We start from the raw sequence: 20,500 nt of genomic DNA on the forward strand, positions 1-20,500 counted from the left end.
AAAATCAATCCTTTTGAAAAAAAGCTACACTCCAAACACAATTTAATCTGCATTTCCTTATCATTGTCCAAAGTGGAATTGGACAAAAACCTACTTTGGAGAAAGTCAGCAAAATATGGGACAATCAAGCAACAAAATACCAAACATCATGCTAGATGCTGGGGACTAAAGAAACAATAAAGCATAGTCCATGTTCCTCAGCTGCTGACAGATTGGATGAGGAGATGGGGCATAAATATGTAAGAGTTTTAAATAACAGAAAAATATAAGCTAACAAGAGCAAACTCAAGACACTGTGTGGCTAAACGCAACATCTGGTGAAGTGACAACTGTCTAGGGCAGTGCTGTCCAATAGACACCAGTCTCACAAATGAGTTAAAATTTTCTAGTAGCCATATTTTAAAAGTCAAAAGAAATAGATAAAATTATTTTAAGAATTTGTTTTATTTAAACCAATATAGCCAAAAGATGACCATTTCAGCACGTAATCAATATTACTGAGACATTTTACACTCTTTTTTCATACTAAGTCTTTGAAATCCAGCATATATTTTATATTTACAGCACATCTTAATGGGACTGGCCACATTCCAAGTGCTCAAGGGGCACTTGTGGCTAGTGGCTTTTTCTGCTGAACAGCACAGCTCTAAACAGTAAGTTCCGAGTTCTGATACATTACTGAGAGCTAAATCAGGGAGGAGAGTTCAGATAGAAAAATTAAGACTTTAACTGGGAATGTTTTAGAACATAACAGAGGTCAACAGATATTATCTGATAACATAGGGAAGGCAGCATGTTGGCTGCCTCTGGGACTAGGAAACTGAAATACCTAGTCCTTTGAAAATGAACAGGCATCACAAGTACTTACGCCTAATTCTGACTCAGCTTTCAGTGCCTGTGGACTAGTCACTTCACCCTTCTGGTCTCCTCTATAAGATAAAATGCTTGCTACCTCCTATTTTAGGACTTTGCATGGCTTATTTCATGAAAAAATAAGGGGCTAATTAAACTACGTATTTTGAGCCTTCTCTTAACTACTTAAAGATACTTTTTGTTTTGGCATAGAAGACCATGGACAAACTTTCACAGTGACGTAGCTATTTCTCAAAACTCTTTCATTTTTTCCGCTTGACTGATAGGCTTACTCTGTTGCTGACAGCTTTCAATAATCTATCTCTCACTCACATTAATACACACACACACTTCTAGTGCCTTGAGATTAAAGTCAATGAAAACATGCACATTCTATTCTTCTTGAGACTTTCCTGCCTTGCATTCTTTCCTTGGAGCAGTTGGGAAGTCACAGCTCATGGGGAAGGAGCGGTAAAGCCTACTTCCGCTGGTCAGGTCTTGGCTGACAGTAGTCCCGCCAATGAGAATCTGCCAGGTATCCTGCTCTACTGTAGTGAAACTCCCTATTTTTGCAGATTAAAATCCTGTGAGAGCTTTAAGTTATACCAGCAATGCACAAAGACCTCCTTTTCTGTTCATTTCCCCCCAAGGACTGTATTAGAAACTCTACCCCAAAACCCACTAGTTTAGTAGCTACACACAGATTATCATTTGCAGTAAAAACATTCCCAAGTATTATGTGGGAGTGTGCTTCTTAAAGCTCTGTTCTCCTTCATTTTTAACTGACTAACCACTAGAGAAATGCCACACATAAAACTGGCTCCATTGAAAAGCAGAGCAAGATGCTGTGGAAGTCAAGAACTTGGTTTGTGGGTCACCTGGAGAGCTTACAGAGAGTAAGACTGCAGATAAGTGGAGGTGGTCTGTTCCCTGGGACTCCACTCACTACTGATGACTGTGCCTCAGCTGGAGCTTTCCCAAGGATATAAGACTTCTCTGAGATTTAATGCGTCCAGAAATATTGTTTTACCCACACTAGGGACATCATAGGTGCCATTCAAATGAAACAGAAGAAAGAACAAAAACTTTAGGATCCCAGAAAGTAAAGGTCTCAGCAAATGGTGAGGTCAGAAGACAGACTGACCAGAGGCTTTGGGGCAAAGCATCACCAATAACAGAAATATAATGCTTTATTTTACATTCCTTTGGGACATTTGCTTACTCTAGGAATGATGTCCAGTTAAATCAGAATTGCTGGTCATGGAGAAAAAGAATAAAAATATTTACTATTCAGCTAGTGTCTGTGTAAATTCCAACTTTTCCTGGAGCTGAGAGAATCAGGTTTCAGATTAAGTAAGCCCAGCATTACTACCAAGTCCAAAGTTAAGCAAAGTATCGATGGGACATGCTATCAACCACCTTCCCAGGTGCACAATATTCTTGCAGAATCTGGCACAGAGATGACTGAGGTAGGCAGAATACCATGCATCTTCTTAGATTGCAGATGACATATTTTGGTGCATTGAGCAATGCATTTAGCCAGTGGATTAATCCCACAAATTACTTACTGAGCACCTACTATATATGCTAAACTCAGTTCTAAGTGCCCAGGATTCACTGGTGAAGGAAAAAGAGAAGGGTTCTATCCTGACGAGTACATATTCTAGAGGGAGGACAGTGAATAAACAAAAATAACAAGATCCTTTTGGACAGTGATGAATGTTTACAAGAACATAGAGCATATCTGACAGAGCAATCTGGAGAAAGGGCACCACTTAGATTGAGTGGTTAGGAACCATTCTCTTGAGCTGAGATCTGAGGATGAATGGAGCAGTTCAGACAGAGAGAAGAAAAGCGTGAAGGTTCTGACGCAGGGTGGAATTGGTCATGTTCCTGGAACAAGAGAAAGCCCAGTGTGGCTGTGACACTGGGCCCAACAGGGAGAGCAGTGAGAAGTGAGTTGGGAAAAGCAAATGAGGGCTGCAGCATGTAGGGCCCTGGAGGTGCTGGCAAGAAGTTGACATTTTCTTCTTAATGAGACGAAGGCTACTAGAGGGTTTTACATAAAAGACTGCTGTGAGTATATGTGCTTTATGAAGATGACTCAGGTTGCTGTGCAGAGAAGCGGATGGAGAAAGCCTAGAGGGCAAAAAGAGCAGCTAGGATATTACTGCAATAGTCCAAGTACAAAATGATGGTAGCATGGACTAAGGTGGTGATGATGGAGACAGAACAGTCAATGGAGAGGTAATACATTCTGACAAAAGAGCTGAGAAAAATCTGCCGATGGACTGACTGGGTATGGATGGGGAAAGTGAAAAATAAAAAAGAAGACACCTGGATACTTCAAGCTGATAAAAAAAAAAAAAAAAAAAAACAACCCAGACGGTTCTAGGTAGGTATAGACATGGCCATGCCAATGGTCCAGTCTAGAGTCAGGCTCAGAAGACTCTGTTGGACTGACCCTAGGATCCAGATGAGCCCCATGCCCTCTTCATAAAACTGAATTAGTTTAGGAAGTGAGTTCAGCAAGCTCACTGAGAGCCTGGGGTCAGATGTAAACAGACTCTGCTTATGGAAATCTGTCTGGAATTGACCCACGTTTCCAAACTGTTCCACTAGTCTTTAAATATTTATGGTATTTTTTGAAATGGCTTTATGTGGTGAAATGTCTGGAAAACATTGCTTACTTTTCTTTTAGAGAGGAAAATAAATAATACATATGAACATTATAAGGCTCTGAAGTCTTGCAACAAAAAACCCTTTTATCCTAGCACATAATATTAACATCACTCAGTACTCAGTTTGAGAAACATGGGTTTAGGCTCTGTATGTCTCTCCCTGTAGTTCTACTCTGCCTTAGAATTCAAGCAAGAGAAAGAAAAATAGCAGCTACTATTTATTGAGCACTTACCTTATGTAAGGTACTTTATATCATTATCTCCCTTGCTATATGCACTATATACAGGTGCTGTTTTAATTTACAGCTTGTGTGTTATCATTTGCTGTTGTGACATCTAGCAAAAACCTTTCTTTTGGGGTCATATGTATCAACAGTGCTTACTCACAGTATTTCCTCACAAAGCATTCATGATAGAAACCAGATATTCTTCCTTTTATCACCTCTTCTTCATTTACTTACCCAACTACAGCTGACAGTAAGAGTTTCCCACCCCCATCACTGCCTCCCTCCTCTTCCTGTAGTCTTCCCCATCACTATTTTCCTTCTTCCTATTTACTCCACCCATTTCTAAACAAGAAACTGTTTTAGGACAGTTCTCATGCTTTCAGCACCCTTGGCTTTAGAATCCTTTGTCTCTCCCTAAAAGAGAATGCCATGACTTTCCAAATATGGCTGTTGTCACATCTAAATCCACAGATTGGTAATCTAGAGCCCATAATAGCCCTCAGCTGCCTGGGAGCAACCCTCACCACCCCCGACCCCCGACACACACTTGTTTGTGTGCACTCATTTCACCAAACCTGAACAGAGGGAAGACTTTCCCAGAATTAAACAACAAATCATTGGGGAATGAGACAGTCTTTGCATTCTAGGCCACTGTAACATGAGTAATTATGGTCACTACATGACAATGCCATTTACACTGGGCAAAATAATGATAACACTACCCAGAAACATAAGCCAATCACCAGCTGAAATATAGCCCCTGGGGAGGAACCCAACTTGCTCTCTAATCCACACAGCAATTCAATGAAGCAACTTAAGCAGGAAATGAAGAGCCTGCTGTTTAATCAAATGTGTAAAAGGAATTTAGAGGGAAAATGCAATTATCTAAGCTGTCAAATGACCAAACAGTGGGGTTAATAAACCTCAAGATTTGGTTTTTCTTACAGGATTTCATATCACCTTCATGGTTTCTTTAATTTTATGTAAAAAAAAAAAAAGAGAGAGAGAGAGAAAGCCTAGATAGGGTATATATAAAAAAAAAAGTTTATTATCATCTAGGTTATATTTAACACGTTTTTCATAGAAGGCAAAGAAAAACACAAAGATTCTTTTCCAACTGTATTTCTCAGAGAGAAAACTGTTAACTTTGAAACTATTATTTAAACAATATGGTCCACAAATAGCTAAGCAAGTTTTATTAAAAAATAGGTCTGCAGTGAGTACTGAATTTATTATACCCGACATTTAGCAAAGACTTGAATGTCTGGCCTCTGCTCAAAACACTTCCCAATCCCATTCTCCCTTCTAGACATCCCCCAGGAAAGGAAATTGAGAAACCCCAAACGAACTCACACCTGAAGTGGATATCCTTGTGCTGGGGTTTTCTTTGATCATTAGCCAGCCCTTGGTGCATGCAGAAAATTACTCTTTTGTTGAACATGATACAGACACCAATTAATGCATAAAGTGAAAGGTTTCACCCTTAAAATAAATAGCTAAACCAGGAAGTCTGCTTCTCGGCATGTGGCTGCTGGCAAGGCCAAGGCCACACAGGCTAAGAAAGGAAAGAAAACAGAAAATGCCAAGGACAGAAGAGGGGTAGGGAGAACAAAGCACAAATGAACAGATTTCCTGAAAGATCCTTAGGACTCCAAGGAGAAGCCAAGTGAACTTCCTGCTTCTGATGTAGACCTCAGTCTGTTCCAATTAATTGTAGCACTGCAATTATATGCACATGGTAAAGACCCACAGATGGGAATGCCCTTGGGAAAGTGAAGGTGAACATTCTGAGCACTTGTGAATTCTGCCTCCATTTCCAAGCAGGTTTTGTGAGCTGGGCCAGGCCACCCAGAAGCCACACCTGGGTCCTCCTGATAGGGACCCTGACAATGAAGGGGACTCTGGTTACGTCTGAGTCTGAGCTCAGTGAGGGCATCTGGAATTCTGCTTCAAAAGTTTTAGCTGCTCTAATAGAAATTCCACACTGGTGTGTCAATTTTTCACTAACATCTACATGAGCCAGGTATGCTGGTGAGTCACCAGGAATTTTAAGTTCTCCATCCATTTTATTTTTCTCTGTTGTAAATGCATAAACTTGGGTCCTTCTCCATAACTGAAAATATGCCTAGTTAGTGTAACCCTGATGGAAACTAGTAGGACATGCTAGCCATAGGATTTGAGAAGAAAAACCTTCTTATTCTTGGCATGAGGTAGGGAATGAATGAAGAACGACATATATTAAGTTAATATTCATTAACAAGCAAACTTCACAACCACAAGTACTGATCTATATCCCTAGGTTCAGAGAGAAATCAGGACAGTATAACAGAAGTTAAATACCCAACTAGAACAAACATAGCAATCAAATTAAGGGAAATTGAGTAATATATATCCTTCTCTTCATTAGTTTCCACAGGAATTTGTTTTTGTGAGGGGAGTGTATTTGAACTATAAGTAGATGGTCACATTCTCCAAGTAGTGAAACTTAAGTCAATTAAGCAGTAAAATTTATGTGTGTGTCTGTGTATATAGTCTACCCTGGAGCACAGCCAATTTCAATTCAATTCTGACACTACAAGTGGCCTTATTAGGAAAGCCACAGACAACACCAGGCTGGTCCCCCCTTCAGAACCAAAAGTCAGCACAATTTAGCATACTGAGATTGTCTAGTGGGATCCAGGAACTAGAGGGCAGTTAAGGCACCAGGCATTAAGCAGGACTGAAATAACTGCACTAGCCTCTGCTTCCTTACTGGGTTCACCCTCTCAAGTCACTCAATGTAACCATGGAGGTCAAGGCCAAAAGAGCAGGGCCCTTAGCTGTAACAAGAGCCCTGAACTGATTTAGAGAGAAGGCATGGGGACCCGGGCAGGAACTTCATCAATTCCTGTTGAGGAAACCCAGGATCTGGTCATGGGCCAGGCAACATGGTGAGAAAGCAAGATGCATTCCAGAAAACAAAATAGGGTCCGTGCAGCACTTTCAGACAATGATTTTTTAAGCCGTGAACATTGACGAAGGTCAGAAGAAAGTTTTGTTTTTGTTTTTTTAGTAAATTCAGCAAAAGCTCAAGTTGCACATTTTGGAATTTTGAGGTCTTTCATTAAAAAACAACAACAAAAAAAGATTCCTTGCTCAACCCCAAGAGGATCCTGCATCCTTCATTTCTTGCCCAGTGTTGTAGAATAGCTACTTTCTCAAGTGGAGTAATCAAGTGATTCCTTTCTGTAGAATAAACAGCAATTGGAATTCCTGGGCATGAAGACTGTTTGGGTGCCACAGGATCTCCTGGTTATATTTCATTCAATGCACACAGGAGGAAGCAAGGGACACAACATGACTTTTGCTTTTACTTGTTCTCTTTTCCCATTCCCGGTCCAGCTTCTCCTTGGGCCATGAGTTAAGAGCTAATCAAATATCCTAACTCCATTAAGTAAATACTCTGACAATCCAACCTAAAACGCCTGCCTCCTTTTATATGGATAGGATTTCAGAGCTGAGTTTGGGAGCTCACCTGCTCTAACCCCCATATTTTATAAATGAGGAGCCCAGTGACTCGCCCAAGTTCACTCCACCAAGGACAGCATGAAGCTCATTACCGGGGTGCCCCTGTCAGTCCTGGGTTCGCTCCAGCCCATCTCTGGCCAATAAATGGAGGCTTGCTGGAAGCTGGCTCACATCAGGGATCACTGTCAACCCAGCCACAGCTGCAGCCAGCGCTGCTGATATTTTCTCAGCTCTGAACCTCTCAAGACCGCTGAATCCTCATGGTCTCACAAGCTCATTCACCTGCTGCTTATATATGCGGCACATGCCAGCACCCTGAGACAGTTTAAGGCTAACTAAGAAAATGGGGTGAGGGTGGGGATGAGTGAACAGAGGCAACTGAAGTCAGAGCTGCAGAACTGTGCAGATTGTGCTGCAAAGGCTCACTGCCAAGCAGACACTGTCTAGACTTTAACTGGCCTCTCCTGGGGGGGCGGGGGGGGGCGGATGGGGAGCAAGGCCGGAAAGCCTGCTTGCTTTTTGTTCAGCTAATGCAAACACATGACACAACCTCTGACGGGTTCCGGGCTGGGAGTTCACTCTGTCTAAGACATTTCTTCCTTGGAGCTGGAATTCAGCTGTGGGCTGAGGGAAGTTGTGCTAATCCAGCAATCAGGGGGAAGCTAGGAATGCTTTTCTCAATTCCTGGGGAATCATAGTTCCCAAACTAGACTGAGTTGGACATGAGCCAAAAGCAGCACATTTTTGGTTGCAAAACAACAGATTTTTAAAAATTTCCATTTGTATCATCTTAGGTAATCCATAAGGAAAATCCACAAAAACAAAGAAGTGGCTTTCGATGGAGGCCAGTTATGAAAACTTTCTAAGACCCTAAAATGATATTGATTTACAAAATGTATGGAGGAGAAATGGCCACCATAGTCCAATAAGCATCAAACATCTGAGAGAAAATGTTGGGTTTGGGGAGCTCTGCACATCAGTTAGAAAAATGGTGACCCTCTGGGTGGTCAGAAAAGCCCCAGGACAGGGCACAGAGACCTGTAAGCAGAGCACAGGATGGGGTCAGCCCAATTTGCCCCCTTGGCCAGCCACTCCTGTGCAATCAACAGTGTGGACAACCATACCCTGACACTTAGCTGGAGATTTATAACTGTCTTGCCATTTGGTCTTATTCAATGTGGAACAGTTGTGAATACATCTGACGAACAAAGACACTGCTATAAAGCATCTCCTGAGTCATTGACCATTATGCAGCAAGCACTCTGACAGGACATCTACACTTCACTGTGGGTCAAATAAGCACCTGGACGTGAACCAAGTCGAGGCTATGTGCATGCTGATGTGGCCAGATGACCATGACTGGCCTGAAACACTGATCCAGGCACTTGTAGCTGATAGAGCATGAGGAGGTAAATGACAGAGCTTGGGCAGCTGTTTTTGAGTTCGAGTTACCTAGAGAAAAGGTCTTTGCTTTGTTTCCAAAGTCACTTTCATAAATAAAACTAAGAGGACCTTAAGGACACTTGAACACAGAGTATTTGCATTGAGAATTGAAGTCCTGGATTTGTATCTTGGCTTTACTATTTATTTACTAGGTGGCTGATTTGGGGTAACTAACTGAATCCTCTGAGCTATGGTTTCTTCACTGATAAATGAAGATTATAGTAACAGCATCATCATGTTGTGAGCATTAGATAAGGCTCTTTGTCTTTCCCTGCTGTTGTCTGGCTAACACCACTCATATTTGGGGCTCAGCTTGGGGACACACCCTCTATGAGGTCTTCCTGCAACCCCCAGTGATGGGTTAGGTTGTCAGCCCTGTCCTAGCACTTACCACGGTGGGTCACCCTGTCAGCCTCCCTTACTGGCCTGCAAGCTCCTTGAGGACAGGTCTGTGTCTTAGTCACCAGCGCTAACTCAGAGCATTATAAAGAACAGGCTTGTGATACTTTCTACTGGCCTTCCTTGAGTTTACTCGGAGAAATGTTACTTGGTCCCAGATGGATGAAGCAAAATAAGGCATCAAGATTTTGTGCAGTTTTCTTTCTGTATGAGATGTGAGCCTGGTGCTCTGTGCATGTTTTGGCAGCTCCTACTGCAAGGAGATCCAACCAGTCCATCCTAAAGGAGATCAGTTCTGGGTATTCATTGGAAGGACTGATGCTGAAGTTGAAACTCCAACACTTTGGCCACCTCATGCGAAGAGTTGACTCACTGGAAAAGACCCTGATGCTCGGAGGGATTGGGGGCAGGAGGAGAAGGGGATGACAGAGGATGAGATGGCTGGATGGCATCACTGACTCGATGGGCATGAGTTTGAGTAAACTCCGGGAGTTTGTGATGGACAGGGAGGCCTGGTGTGCTGCAATTCATGGGGTCGCAATGAGTCGGACACGACTGAGCGACTGAACTGAACTGAACTGAACTGAAGGTAGCCCAAACACTCCATGATGACCTCTCTGTTATGGTGGAGGAAGGAGATGAGAAAGAAGAGGAAAGACAAGAAAGTAGAGGGGAAAAGATGAAGTGAGCAACACAGGGAGCAATAAAGAGACAGGCTCCGGGGCCTGGGAATTGGCAACCACGTGAAGCTGCAGTCAGGGCTGGCTGCCAGACACAGCAGTGCCCAGCAGAGGACTCAAGTTTGTGTGCAAAACACTGCAGCGCTGCCTTGGTTCCCAAACAGACAGATCAGCCTGCTCCAGCAACACTTCCTACCCTGTCTTTGAGAGAAGGTATTTATTTTTCAAACAGTGAAAGCAAAGGGTTCTATTCCTTTGCCTGATCACATTTTCTAAACCCCAAATTTAGCATCTGTGGCCTGGGAACAGGCTGTGCTATGGGGACTACAGCAAGAACATATGTAAATGACAAATCCTACCAAAAACCCAAGATATCTGGCGGCCACCTCCATATGTCAGAAGGTGGGACACAGGAAAACAACTGGATCTGCAAAAATTCCACAGGAGTTTTATTACCTCTCTTTTTACCTCACTCTTCTTCCCTTTCCAGTTCTCTGCCTTATTCACTCAGTCTTCAGAGAGAACCTATGCTGGCTTACACAGCTCACTGCCTGCGCACAGGAGGTTGATGAGTCCTTAACTCTTTTCTCAGAGGAAAGACAGAACTGTGGCTTTACCGAGGACATGCTGGAAGTCTGAAGGCAAGATTGGCTAAGTCTAAGTGGAGGAAGGGTTTTGATATGAATTCTGGGCGACAAAGCATCCACTGAAATAAATACTCTAGTTGTCTTTTAAAAGGTGATCCTTAATCCCTGGAGAGAGTAAAGGAGGCAAGGGGAATTCTGCCAGCCATGAGCATGTGTGAATATGCAAACACACAAACACAACACACATAAACAAGACTTTGAAGTTCTTTCATTAAGTAGAGATGCCACAAGATTGATAATAATAGTTAACATTTACTGCACTCTATGTGCCACACCACTCTTCTACTTGCTTTACAGGGAATAGTTCGATTCTCACAGCTAACTTATGGGGTGAATACACCATATTAAGCCCATTTTATAGATGAGGAAACAGAACCAGAAGGTCAAGTAACTTCCCCAGGTTTACAGAGCTAATAAGGCCTAGGATTTAAACTCAGGTAATATAACTTCAGGGTTTCCCAAGGGGTGCTAGTGGTAAAGAACCCACCTGCCAATGCAGGAGATGGAAGAGAGGTGAGTTCCATCTCTGGGTCTGGAAGATCCCTTGGAGCAGGGCATGGCAACCTACTCCATTATTCTTGCCTAGAGAATCCCCATGGACACAGGAGCCTCGAAGGCTATAGTCCATAAGGTCACAAAGAGTCAGACACGACTGAATCGACTTAGCAGAGCACGGTGCAATATAGCTTCAAAGCCTGAGTGCTAAACCATTATGCTATACTTCCTCCCAAGGATAAATCAGTAAACAGAGCAATAACCTGAGCTAGGGCACAGGCTGTACAAATGCAGACAATACCTTGTGAATGTCAATGTGTAAACTGAGAATTCTCTCATTGAAATCATGAGTCAAAAACATTCTGGGAAGAGGCACTTCATTTCTGCAAATGTTTGGCATTGACTGTGTGCTATGAGGAGAAGCCTTTTCTATTATCTAATTGATTGACTGGCAAGAGAGATGGCCATTATTGATTTTACAAATGAGGAAAGTGAGCTCAGAGAGGTTAAGTAACTTGCTCATGGTTTCACAGCTCAGCAAGGTCAGAATTCAAACCCAGTTCATTACCTCAAAGCACTTGCTCTTAACTGAAGCTGCAAGTCAGAGATATTAATTAGGTGGCTTTAAAATGGTAATATCAGCAAGAAAGGGGAAGAGCAGGACTTCTAAGTCAAAGACTCTTTCATTATTTTATAAGGTTCTTTTCAATCACAAGAAGTTTTGTAACAGGGTCCACGTAAAAGATAAAGCTTGAAAACACCCAGACACAAGAACAAGAGAAGAGAATGAAGAAAGGAACTCAGTGGAAGGCTCAAGTGACAGGAAAATGGGAAATAAAGGAAAAGCACCAGCACTCAAAGAACAGACAATTTCAGATGAAGTTCCACACAAAAAGCTGCCACCTACTGGATAGACTGGTCAAGTGGTCTAGGTGAACAGGCTGAAAATGGCCCCAGCAGCTCTGGTGGAGCCACTTAAATTCTGAGAAGGCATCCATCCCACAGCTGCAATGCAAAGATTTTTGCACCAGCAGCAGAGGTGAGGAAGGAGGTGATGTGGCTCCCTAGTGGCCAGGTCCATTTGAGTTGTACATTAGCTATGGTGGTAGCAGCTATTTCAGAATAGGGACCAATATGGTATTGCTTTTTAGTTCCACACTATTCTTAATAGAAGCATATGTGCAGACTGACTGGCATAATGCCTGGCACTGCTGTAGGAGATCAATGAATTGCATTCATTTACTATCATTGAAGGGCAGAATGACAGACTGTGAGGAAAAAGGCAAATTTTGCCTCAGACTCGGGATTTTAATTGGAGAAGGAAATGGCGACCCACTCCAGTGTTCTGGCCTGGAGAATCCCAGGGATGGTGGAGCCTGGTGGGCTGCCGTCTATGGGGTCGCACAGAGTCGGACACGACTGAATCGACTTAGCAGCAGCAGCAGCAGCAGCAGCAGGATTTTAATCTTGAATACAATAAAAGGTAGAAAACAGAGGCATTTTCCCCACCTCAAGCCAATTCAAGCCAATATCTCATGCCACACACATTATAAACCGCGCGTGCATCATATCAGGCTTTTGCCATGTGTCACATGACTTGTTTTGGCAACAGCTTAGTTGGTCACATATAGTGTCTGGGATTACAGAGAAAACATTTTAAAGGTTATAAATTCAGACAATCCTGGGAACAGCTTACTGGTGATGGCTTCCAAATGAGCATATAAAAAGTCTGTGAAGAGATTACATGGAAATTCTCCAACCACAGCAGAAAATGCAGATTTACTGGATATATTTTGTACTCCAACTACCCAAAGAGCTTTCCATTAGTATGTTCCTGCCAGGCAACTGTTATCTATGACAATAGCAGTTCTTAGAGCCTTAGCAAGAGCAACTATTTATTCCACCAGAAGAGCCAAGAAAACTCATATTTTTGTTGATGGCCAATGTTAAAAAGTTTGCCTTAGGTTTTAAGATGCTCGAATTCATCTAAAGAACTTAGAAGCTTGAGCTAGGAACAAACTACTGTTTTCCTGACATTTCATTTCATTTGCAACCCTAGTTCTATCACCCCATGTTGTCTTTGTTTCACATAGTCCCAACTCTGCCTTCTAAATCATCTTAATTCTGGCTAAAGACATAACCACTATCTGGCTTGACTTCCAAATTGGACTGACTTTTCCAACAGAAAAGGCAAGTATCTTTTTATCTCACACACAGACTAATCGATTGCTAGTGGCTACCTAGAGCACTGGGGCTTCCCTGGTGGCTCGATGGTTAAGAATCTGCCTGCCAAGGCAAGAGACCCAGGAGATGCGAGTTTGATCCCTGGGACAGGAAGATCCTCTGGAGGAGAAAATGGCAACCCACTCCAGTATTCTTGCCTGGAAAAATCCCAGGGACAGAGGAACCTGGCAGGCTACAGTCCATGTAGTCAGAAAGAGTCAGACACAACAGAGAGACTGAGCATGCACACATACACTTCATCCCTGAGAAGGATTTTCTAACTTTCTCTAGTCTCAGAAGGAAGAATACTATGACTGATTAGCAAGGTCTGTCATAGGTAAGGGAGAAGGTAGTGATGACACACACACCATGTTTGTTTCACCTCTGCAGGCCATTTATCCTAGTGTTGATCTGCTTAGTCTCTCAGTCGTGTCCGACTCTTTGCGACCTCATGGACTGTAGTCTGCCAGGCTCCTCTGTCCATGGGTATTCTCCAGGCAAGAATACTGGAGTGGGTTACCATGCCCTCCTCCAGGGGATCTTCCCAACCCAGGGATCGAACCCAGGTCTCCCACACTGCAGGCAGATACTTTACTGTCTGAACTACTAGGGAAGCCCCTTATCCTAGTGTTGGGAGGTACTAACTTTCATTACCTGTAGCATCTAGTAGGCACATCACATACATCTGTTAACTGACTGATAATTTCTCTGAAAGGAGGAATGAAGGTTAGTTTAAGTTTAGGTGGTAGAATTACAGGCAACTTTATTCTTTGCTCTAGTTTTTTCTATATTCCCTGAGCTTCTTAGTAACATATTTCCATATTTTATCAGAAAATAATACTACTTTTTTATTTAAATAAAATAGCATGTATTAGGAGGATAAATTCCTCTTGGAAAATGTGAGATTCATCACAAGAATCCTCATGATGGCTTTTAAGACATTTTGTCATACTTCTCTATAAATTTTTACATAGGTGTGAGGATAGGGCATTGGAGTGGGGAGTGTTCTGCTTTTTAATTTAAATCATAATAATTTGCTAGAGCCTTAAATTTTGTAAATATAACTTTTACTGGCATATATTGCTGTTAACTTTTAACTCTTGTAGTAGGTTTAAAGTTTTTAGCTTTCAGAATTGATGTGATAGGCATCTTATGTAGAGTCCCTTTAAAAATAATACTGACCAGGGCAAAGTGGTCAAAGGGAATTACTTGAGTTTCTATCCTTTATTTAGTTTCTCAATGGAGATTATATTGAGCCCTGGAATATCTATTGGCAAAACAGTCAAGTCAGCTCCCCCAAAGCCTATACAAAGTTTGCTAAAATGAATTCATGTCAATAAAGACTGTATTCAACTGTGTTTGTTATGTTTTTGTAGCTAACAAGGAAAACAGTCTCCTACTGAAAGCACTGTTACCTCTAGGTTAAAATGCTTAAAATAATATCCAAATTGCAAATCTCATATGGAGAGGGTTCGTTTACCTTTTCATTAATTATTAAAGGTTCATTTAATTCATTGTTAAAACATGAATTAAAACTTGCCAAAACTTGCTAGTAGGGCCAGACATTAAGAGATTGGACTAATTAAATGATAATGATCATCAAGTGATGAAATGTAACCTTGATCATATCTATTCCTCACTTTTTTCGTTGTAACTGTTTCTACACACCCCGCGTTTATGGCCTCCTTACTGCATCAATTCCCTCAGTCTTGATGGGGTGGTGGCTACATGGGTATATTCATATGTAAAAGTTCTTCAAGCTATACATTAAAAATTTGTGCACTGTATTAATGTAAAAGAAGTTTAAAAATCAAGGGCCGTCCTCTGTTAATGTAAAAAAAAGCAATAATAATAATAGTGAAGATACTTGTTCATCAGGTAGTTATAATCTTACGTATTTTGGCTGCCACCGTTTAAATCCCACGGCCCACCATTAGATTGTAAGCAACCTAAGGGCAGAGACCATGCCCTGTACTTCACCCACGACTCTGCCCTGTGTGGGGCATGCTCAGCCTGCAGCAGGGAGTACTGCCCGATGGGCATCGGGAAGGCAAGGTCTGTGCTGGTGATGACTCATTCCTAGAGAAAGTATCCCACACCAAAGTCACAGGTGACAGAAGACGGCACCTTAAGAGAGAAGCATGCCTTTGACCTGCAGGACATCAGTCACCTAGCTCATAAAATGAACCCATCCAAAGATAAGTTGTTTTTCAATCCTATAATATCTGGTGTCCTTAAGCTAATATTATTTGTGGCTACTAGAAATCTCTGTCTGGATGTCCATTTATTTAAAAGGAGTAGGAAGAAGACACCATGACATTTTCAATTCTCTGTGTGTGACCACTGGCATTTACAGCTCATCCTTTACTTTCTCTGTTCTCCTGGAAACATGTATCGTCTTGCCTCACTGAATCTGAAGACTTTATTTCCTTCTTCAAGACATTACATTCATAGCAGCCATGCCCCCACCTCACAGCTCCTCCCAAACTCACTCCTCTGAGCTTGAGAATGGACCCCTGCTTTCTGTTTTCCAATCCAGAGACTTCTATGGGAATTGTGACATGCTCCTTCTAAAGATGTTTTCAGTATCCAGGGCTTCAATTTGAAGGGTGCTTGTCCCTCTGTTTTGGCTATTCAGCAGAACCCCTGCTATATTTTAACGTTCCATTTTCTAACAATGACCTCCAGAATCACAGCAAGGAGTCCTCTTTGCCAAAGGATAAACAAACAAGAGACTATTTTAGTGGTCAATATACAAGATAGATATCAAAATCCTAGCTTTTCCTGTAGAAGATGTGGGGAAAATCAAGGGAAAATGGGAAAAAAATCACTCACACCTTGGCCCACCTGAATCCACTATTAGAATAATTCTCAAGAATATAAAGGAGATCCCACATTAGCCAATAATACCCCTAGTAGTTGATTAACTGTATGTTGATAATAGGGTATGAAGGAGGTTAAGAAATCTGGCTTCAGAGGAACAATGCACTAATCTTCTTGCCTATCCGTATAATTGTTGTTATTCTTGTCACTATTATCTTAAAAGCGATGCACTCACAGTTCACGGGTTAAGCACCCCTCCCTGGAATAAGTGTTCTGATTTGTGAATCAGTCTCCTGTACTTGTGACTTATCATGTGACCTGTGAATTTACAGACCTGGAATGTTGGAAATCAGAGTGCCAGCAGACATAACCACCAGCAGAGAGTGGAGTGTGCTTGGGCACTTGCCAAGGCTGCCTTCTGGAAGCAGGCAGTTGAGTCACGGGGTCCCCTCAGCCTATGGTGCTGGACTCAGACCCACCCACCAAGACTCAAGGGCACACGCACCAATCCCTGACTTCTCAACCTTTCCCAGCCTCTACTCTGCACACTTCTCAGTGAACTGCAGTAATTCCCACTGGGAGAGGGGGCGGTGAGGGAGAGTGAGCAGGTCCATACAGCCCCTCCCAAAAGATTCTGAAAAAAAAAAGATTCTGCTCTGTGCGGCCACTCCCCAGTCCTCACCCACAGCAGACACTAATATACCAAGAGACAAGGCTCATCAAGAGACATGTGCCAACACCCCCTTTAGGCAGACTCTAACCAGCACATGGGAGTCAGCTCAGCTGAATGGGATGGAATTTTGATGGAGGCTGCCTGAAGTATTAAGACAGAAAGACAGAGAGGAAGCAATCAAAAAAGCAACTCTGAGGTGCCAATAAGAGACCATGGAAAACATTCAAAACAGAACACTTTCTTTAAGGAGATTTGCTAACAGTTTCTTGAATCCAACCAAACAGGATTTTTACAGACTAGCACTGATAATGACGACAACCACCTTTTTTCAAGCTTGGCACACCCCTGATTCTAGAGGTCTACAGCTATTCCAAAGGCTTGGCTTCTTCAAATATCAACATAATTTGTTGTGCAATCAAATGCTTTAAAAATATGCCAAATTGAATCCTTGTGCTTATATTAAATCAAAAAGTACCAAGAAAACTTTGTTTTTTAAATTTCATTTTAAAAGCTCAACAATATTTGTGTAATTTTAGCCCTAGAGACTACTAAAGTGGATGTCAATAAAGACAGTAAATTATTTGGCTTTGTTTGCTATATGTTATTATAGCTAACAAGGAAAAAAATTTCTACTGCAAGCACCATTAACTACATGATAAAATGCTGAAAGTAGTATCTAAACTGCTAGGGCTAATTTACCTTTTCATTAATAATTAAAGGTATATTATTATTAAAACGTGGATTAAAGACTTGCCAAATGTTACCAGGTCCAGACACCAAGAGATTGTATTCATTAAAAAATAATCCTTAATAATCTGGGGTCATGAAATAAAGCCTACATCATACCTACTCTTCACATACCCTGAGTTCACAGCCTTCTTTCTGCACCACTCCTTTCCTCAGTTTTCATGCCTCAGCACTTCTTGATTTTGCCTCTTTCCCCTCAGATTTTGCCTTGGGAATTCTGTGAGAGTACTTTCTGCTCTTCCACCTCAAGCAGGAAATTGCTGCTGAGGGAACTTCCTATGAGGGCTAAGCTTTTCCCTGCAACGCACTGGGGGAGGGGGTGTAGTACAAACAGCTTCTGAGAATAGATCCCAGACCTTGGGCTACACAGCCTTGAAACGAGTGAACCTATGGCCCCCTCACTCCTCACACTTGCATTCCAGTTCACAGAGCGATTTCACACGCTAGCTGGCAATTCCTAAACCTGCAGTAAAACAAATCAGGGATTCTCCTCAACCATCAATGGACTATAGTTTTTGCCTTTTGAGGTCAACAGCAGGGGTGCAAGGATGTTCCTTAGCTGGGACTGAATCAGCCAGTGAAGAAGGGTCCTCCCTTAAACTCAAACCCTGGAAAACAAAATGCATGAGAAACTGATCTGGAAATCAAGATGAGCTCTGCCAGTGGAAAGAGCTGGGTTCAGATCCTTCTTCAGAACTAACTAGCTATGTGACCTTGAGCAGTTCACCTAATCTCCTGGAACCCGTTACTTCCCTGTAAAATGTGGAAAACAAAAGTGACCCTCCAAGGTTCTGGGAAGCTTTAGAAGAAATGATGTATGCAGCCCAGCCAAGGTCTGCTCTATGCCAAGAAGTACATGGCAAATATGAAGTCCTTGTGGGAGGCAGTGGTTAAGAGCCCGGGGTGTGATGCCAGACTATCTTCAAATCTCACTTCTACCATTTAACAACTTAGGACTGTAGATGAATTATGTGACCTTTCTGACTTAGTATCCCCATCATTCAAATGGAGTTTTATTACAACACAAGTAGATATCCAAAAAAATTAGTCTTTTAATTTAATACAGTATCAGTTGCTCAGTCGTGTCCAGCTCTTTGCGACCCCATGGACTATAGCCTGCCAGGCTTCTTTGTCTACGGGATTCTCCAGGCCAGAAAACTGGAGTGGGTTGCCATTTCCTTCTCCAGGGAATCTTCCCAAACCAGGAATCAAACCCAGGTCTTCTGCACTGTAGGCAGAATCTTCACTGTCTGAGCTTCCAGGGAAGCCTGATTTTTAATTTCATTGTTGAGTAAAAAACAGCTCCTGTTTCCAGATCAATCAACAGTGTAGTAGTGAATTAAATGAGAATTGAGTATAATGTGCATATTTTTTTAAATCGTGAAGACCTTGCAGGCTTTTATGACTTTTCTGGGCAGGAAAGCTGTGATGCTAAGGGTGGGGCTAAACCATAATACGAAGAAAAAAATTCAAAGAGGGAGAATAACCACCCACCAGGGAACTATTTCTTTTGTAATGTACATTCCATTTCTTCTCCCTCATGCTTTTTAATTCCTTCCACATTTCCTGCCATAATTATCAAATGTTTGGTTTCTGACCTCACTTTTCTGGAGACTAGAGCCCAGGGAATTTAGAATTGTTTATTTTCTGTCCATAAACCTTTGAGTTAATGGAGGGGCTTGTGAGTGAAGGGTTTGTTGGTTTGTTTGTAGTGTTTCAGGAAGGTCACTGGAGTTGAAAGAAAACATTACCCCCAAAGCGCTGAAATACTTTGGAAACGCGGAGCCCTCAAAGAGCAGAGCAACGGATTGCTCATACTTGCGCAATGTCCAGTTTAGGAAAAAACTGAGATTTTTTAAAGGCCGTTATTTGGCTCTGATAGTAACACAAAATCCCAGGGCACTTTACAAAGAAAGAAAGAAAAAATCAGAGAATCATAATCTTACTTTATAAAAGAGAAGGAAAAAAAAATATATATATATATATCCCGCCCTAAAAGAAGAATTTCTTGAGCTCCCCGGACCGCCCCCCTCCTCCCCCAGGAGACAGACTCGGAAGGGAGAAGGCTCCAACTACTCTCAGTTTCCTCTCCAGTGAAGGAAAGAACTCAGGCGCCTTTTTGAACTCGGCTCCTGCTCGTGTCGCCGCCTCTGTCCCAACCGGCCCTGCTCGTCCTCACTCCCCCTCCCCACTCTCCCTCCATATTAGCCTTGGTGGGGCTCCAGCTTACGGCCCAAACTACTTTTCCTGATTTTTAAGGTTTAAGTTTCCTAAGTAGCATTTCTGCTCCGAGCGCCCCCTCACCCGGCGGATGGAAACTCCCAGCCCGACCCGGGGAGAGCATCCCCGGGGACGCACGCACCGCACCCAGTGGCCCCGGCGCCCGAGTTCGGACCTGCTCAGAGGCTCACCTACCTCGGCGTGGACCCAGGCGACCGTCACCAGCGCGAGCGCGAGCCAGCGTCTCCACATCTGCGGAAGAGAGAAGAGCCAGCCTGAAGGCTCCGGGCCCCGTGCCGACCCCGGAAACTTCCTCGGGTCCCGGCGGCTCGCGCCCTCCGCCCGGCCCCCCTCGGCTGCTCAGAGGGCTCGCGCCAGTGCGCTCGGCTCCGCGCCACGCACCCCGCTCTCACCATGGTCCCGTCCCGGTCTCCGGAGGGCGCGGGGCAGGCGGCTGCAGCGAGCTCTAAGGGAAGGTGGGAGCTTCGCGGATCGCCAGCCTCAGAGGAAATCCGACCTGGGCTCGCCGCCCCTTAAGACCCCTCCTTCCCCGACAGCCTGCCCCCCAGCTCCTCCCCATTCTCCTCCCCCTTCTGCAGCAGCGGCCCCCGCGGCTCAGGCTCCGCTCCCTCCTCCCAATCCCTAGCTACCTCGAGCCCGCGAGCGTCCGCGCGCCGCTGAGCCCCTTTCCCACCAGGCCCCTAGTTTAGCACCTTTCTGACTCCCGGGACGTGGAGACAGACTGGGGGGTTGCCCTGGGGGGGCCCTGCAACAAAGCGAGTGTGGAAGGGGGAGCCTAAACCCCACCCCCGGGAGGGGCCGGTGGCTTGCGGCAGCTCAGGCTGGCTGCGGGCGCGGGCTGGCTGCGGCGGTGGCCAGGTGG

General features: G+C 43.4%; 1 protein-coding gene across 2 annotated transcripts in view; it reads right to left on the minus strand.

Moving 5' to 3' along the window:
• FSTL1 (follistatin like 1) overlaps positions 1-20,182 on the minus strand; it is a 56,847-nt gene extending 36,665 nt beyond the window's left edge. Inside the window, exons 1-2 of one of the 2 annotated variants that reach the window (XM_043475012.1) lie at positions 20,031-20,182; positions 19,813-19,869 (exon numbers count right to left, since the gene is read on the minus strand). In XM_043475012.1, the coding sequence (XP_043330947.1) occupies positions 19,813-19,869; positions 20,031-20,033 (60 nt within the window). In that variant the 5' untranslated portion in view covers positions 20,034-20,182. Of the gene's footprint in view, positions 1-19,812; positions 19,870-20,019 lie in introns of both variants that reach the window. The other variant, XM_043475014.1, reaches the window with a different exon arrangement.
• Between the last annotated feature and the right edge of the window lie 318 nt (positions 20,183-20,500).

This window comes from Cervus canadensis, chromosome 7 (genome assembly GCF_019320065.1).
Source record: "Cervus canadensis isolate Bull #8, Minnesota chromosome 7, ASM1932006v1, whole genome shotgun sequence".
Taxonomy (NCBI): Eukaryota; Metazoa; Chordata; class Mammalia; order Artiodactyla; family Cervidae; genus Cervus; species Cervus canadensis.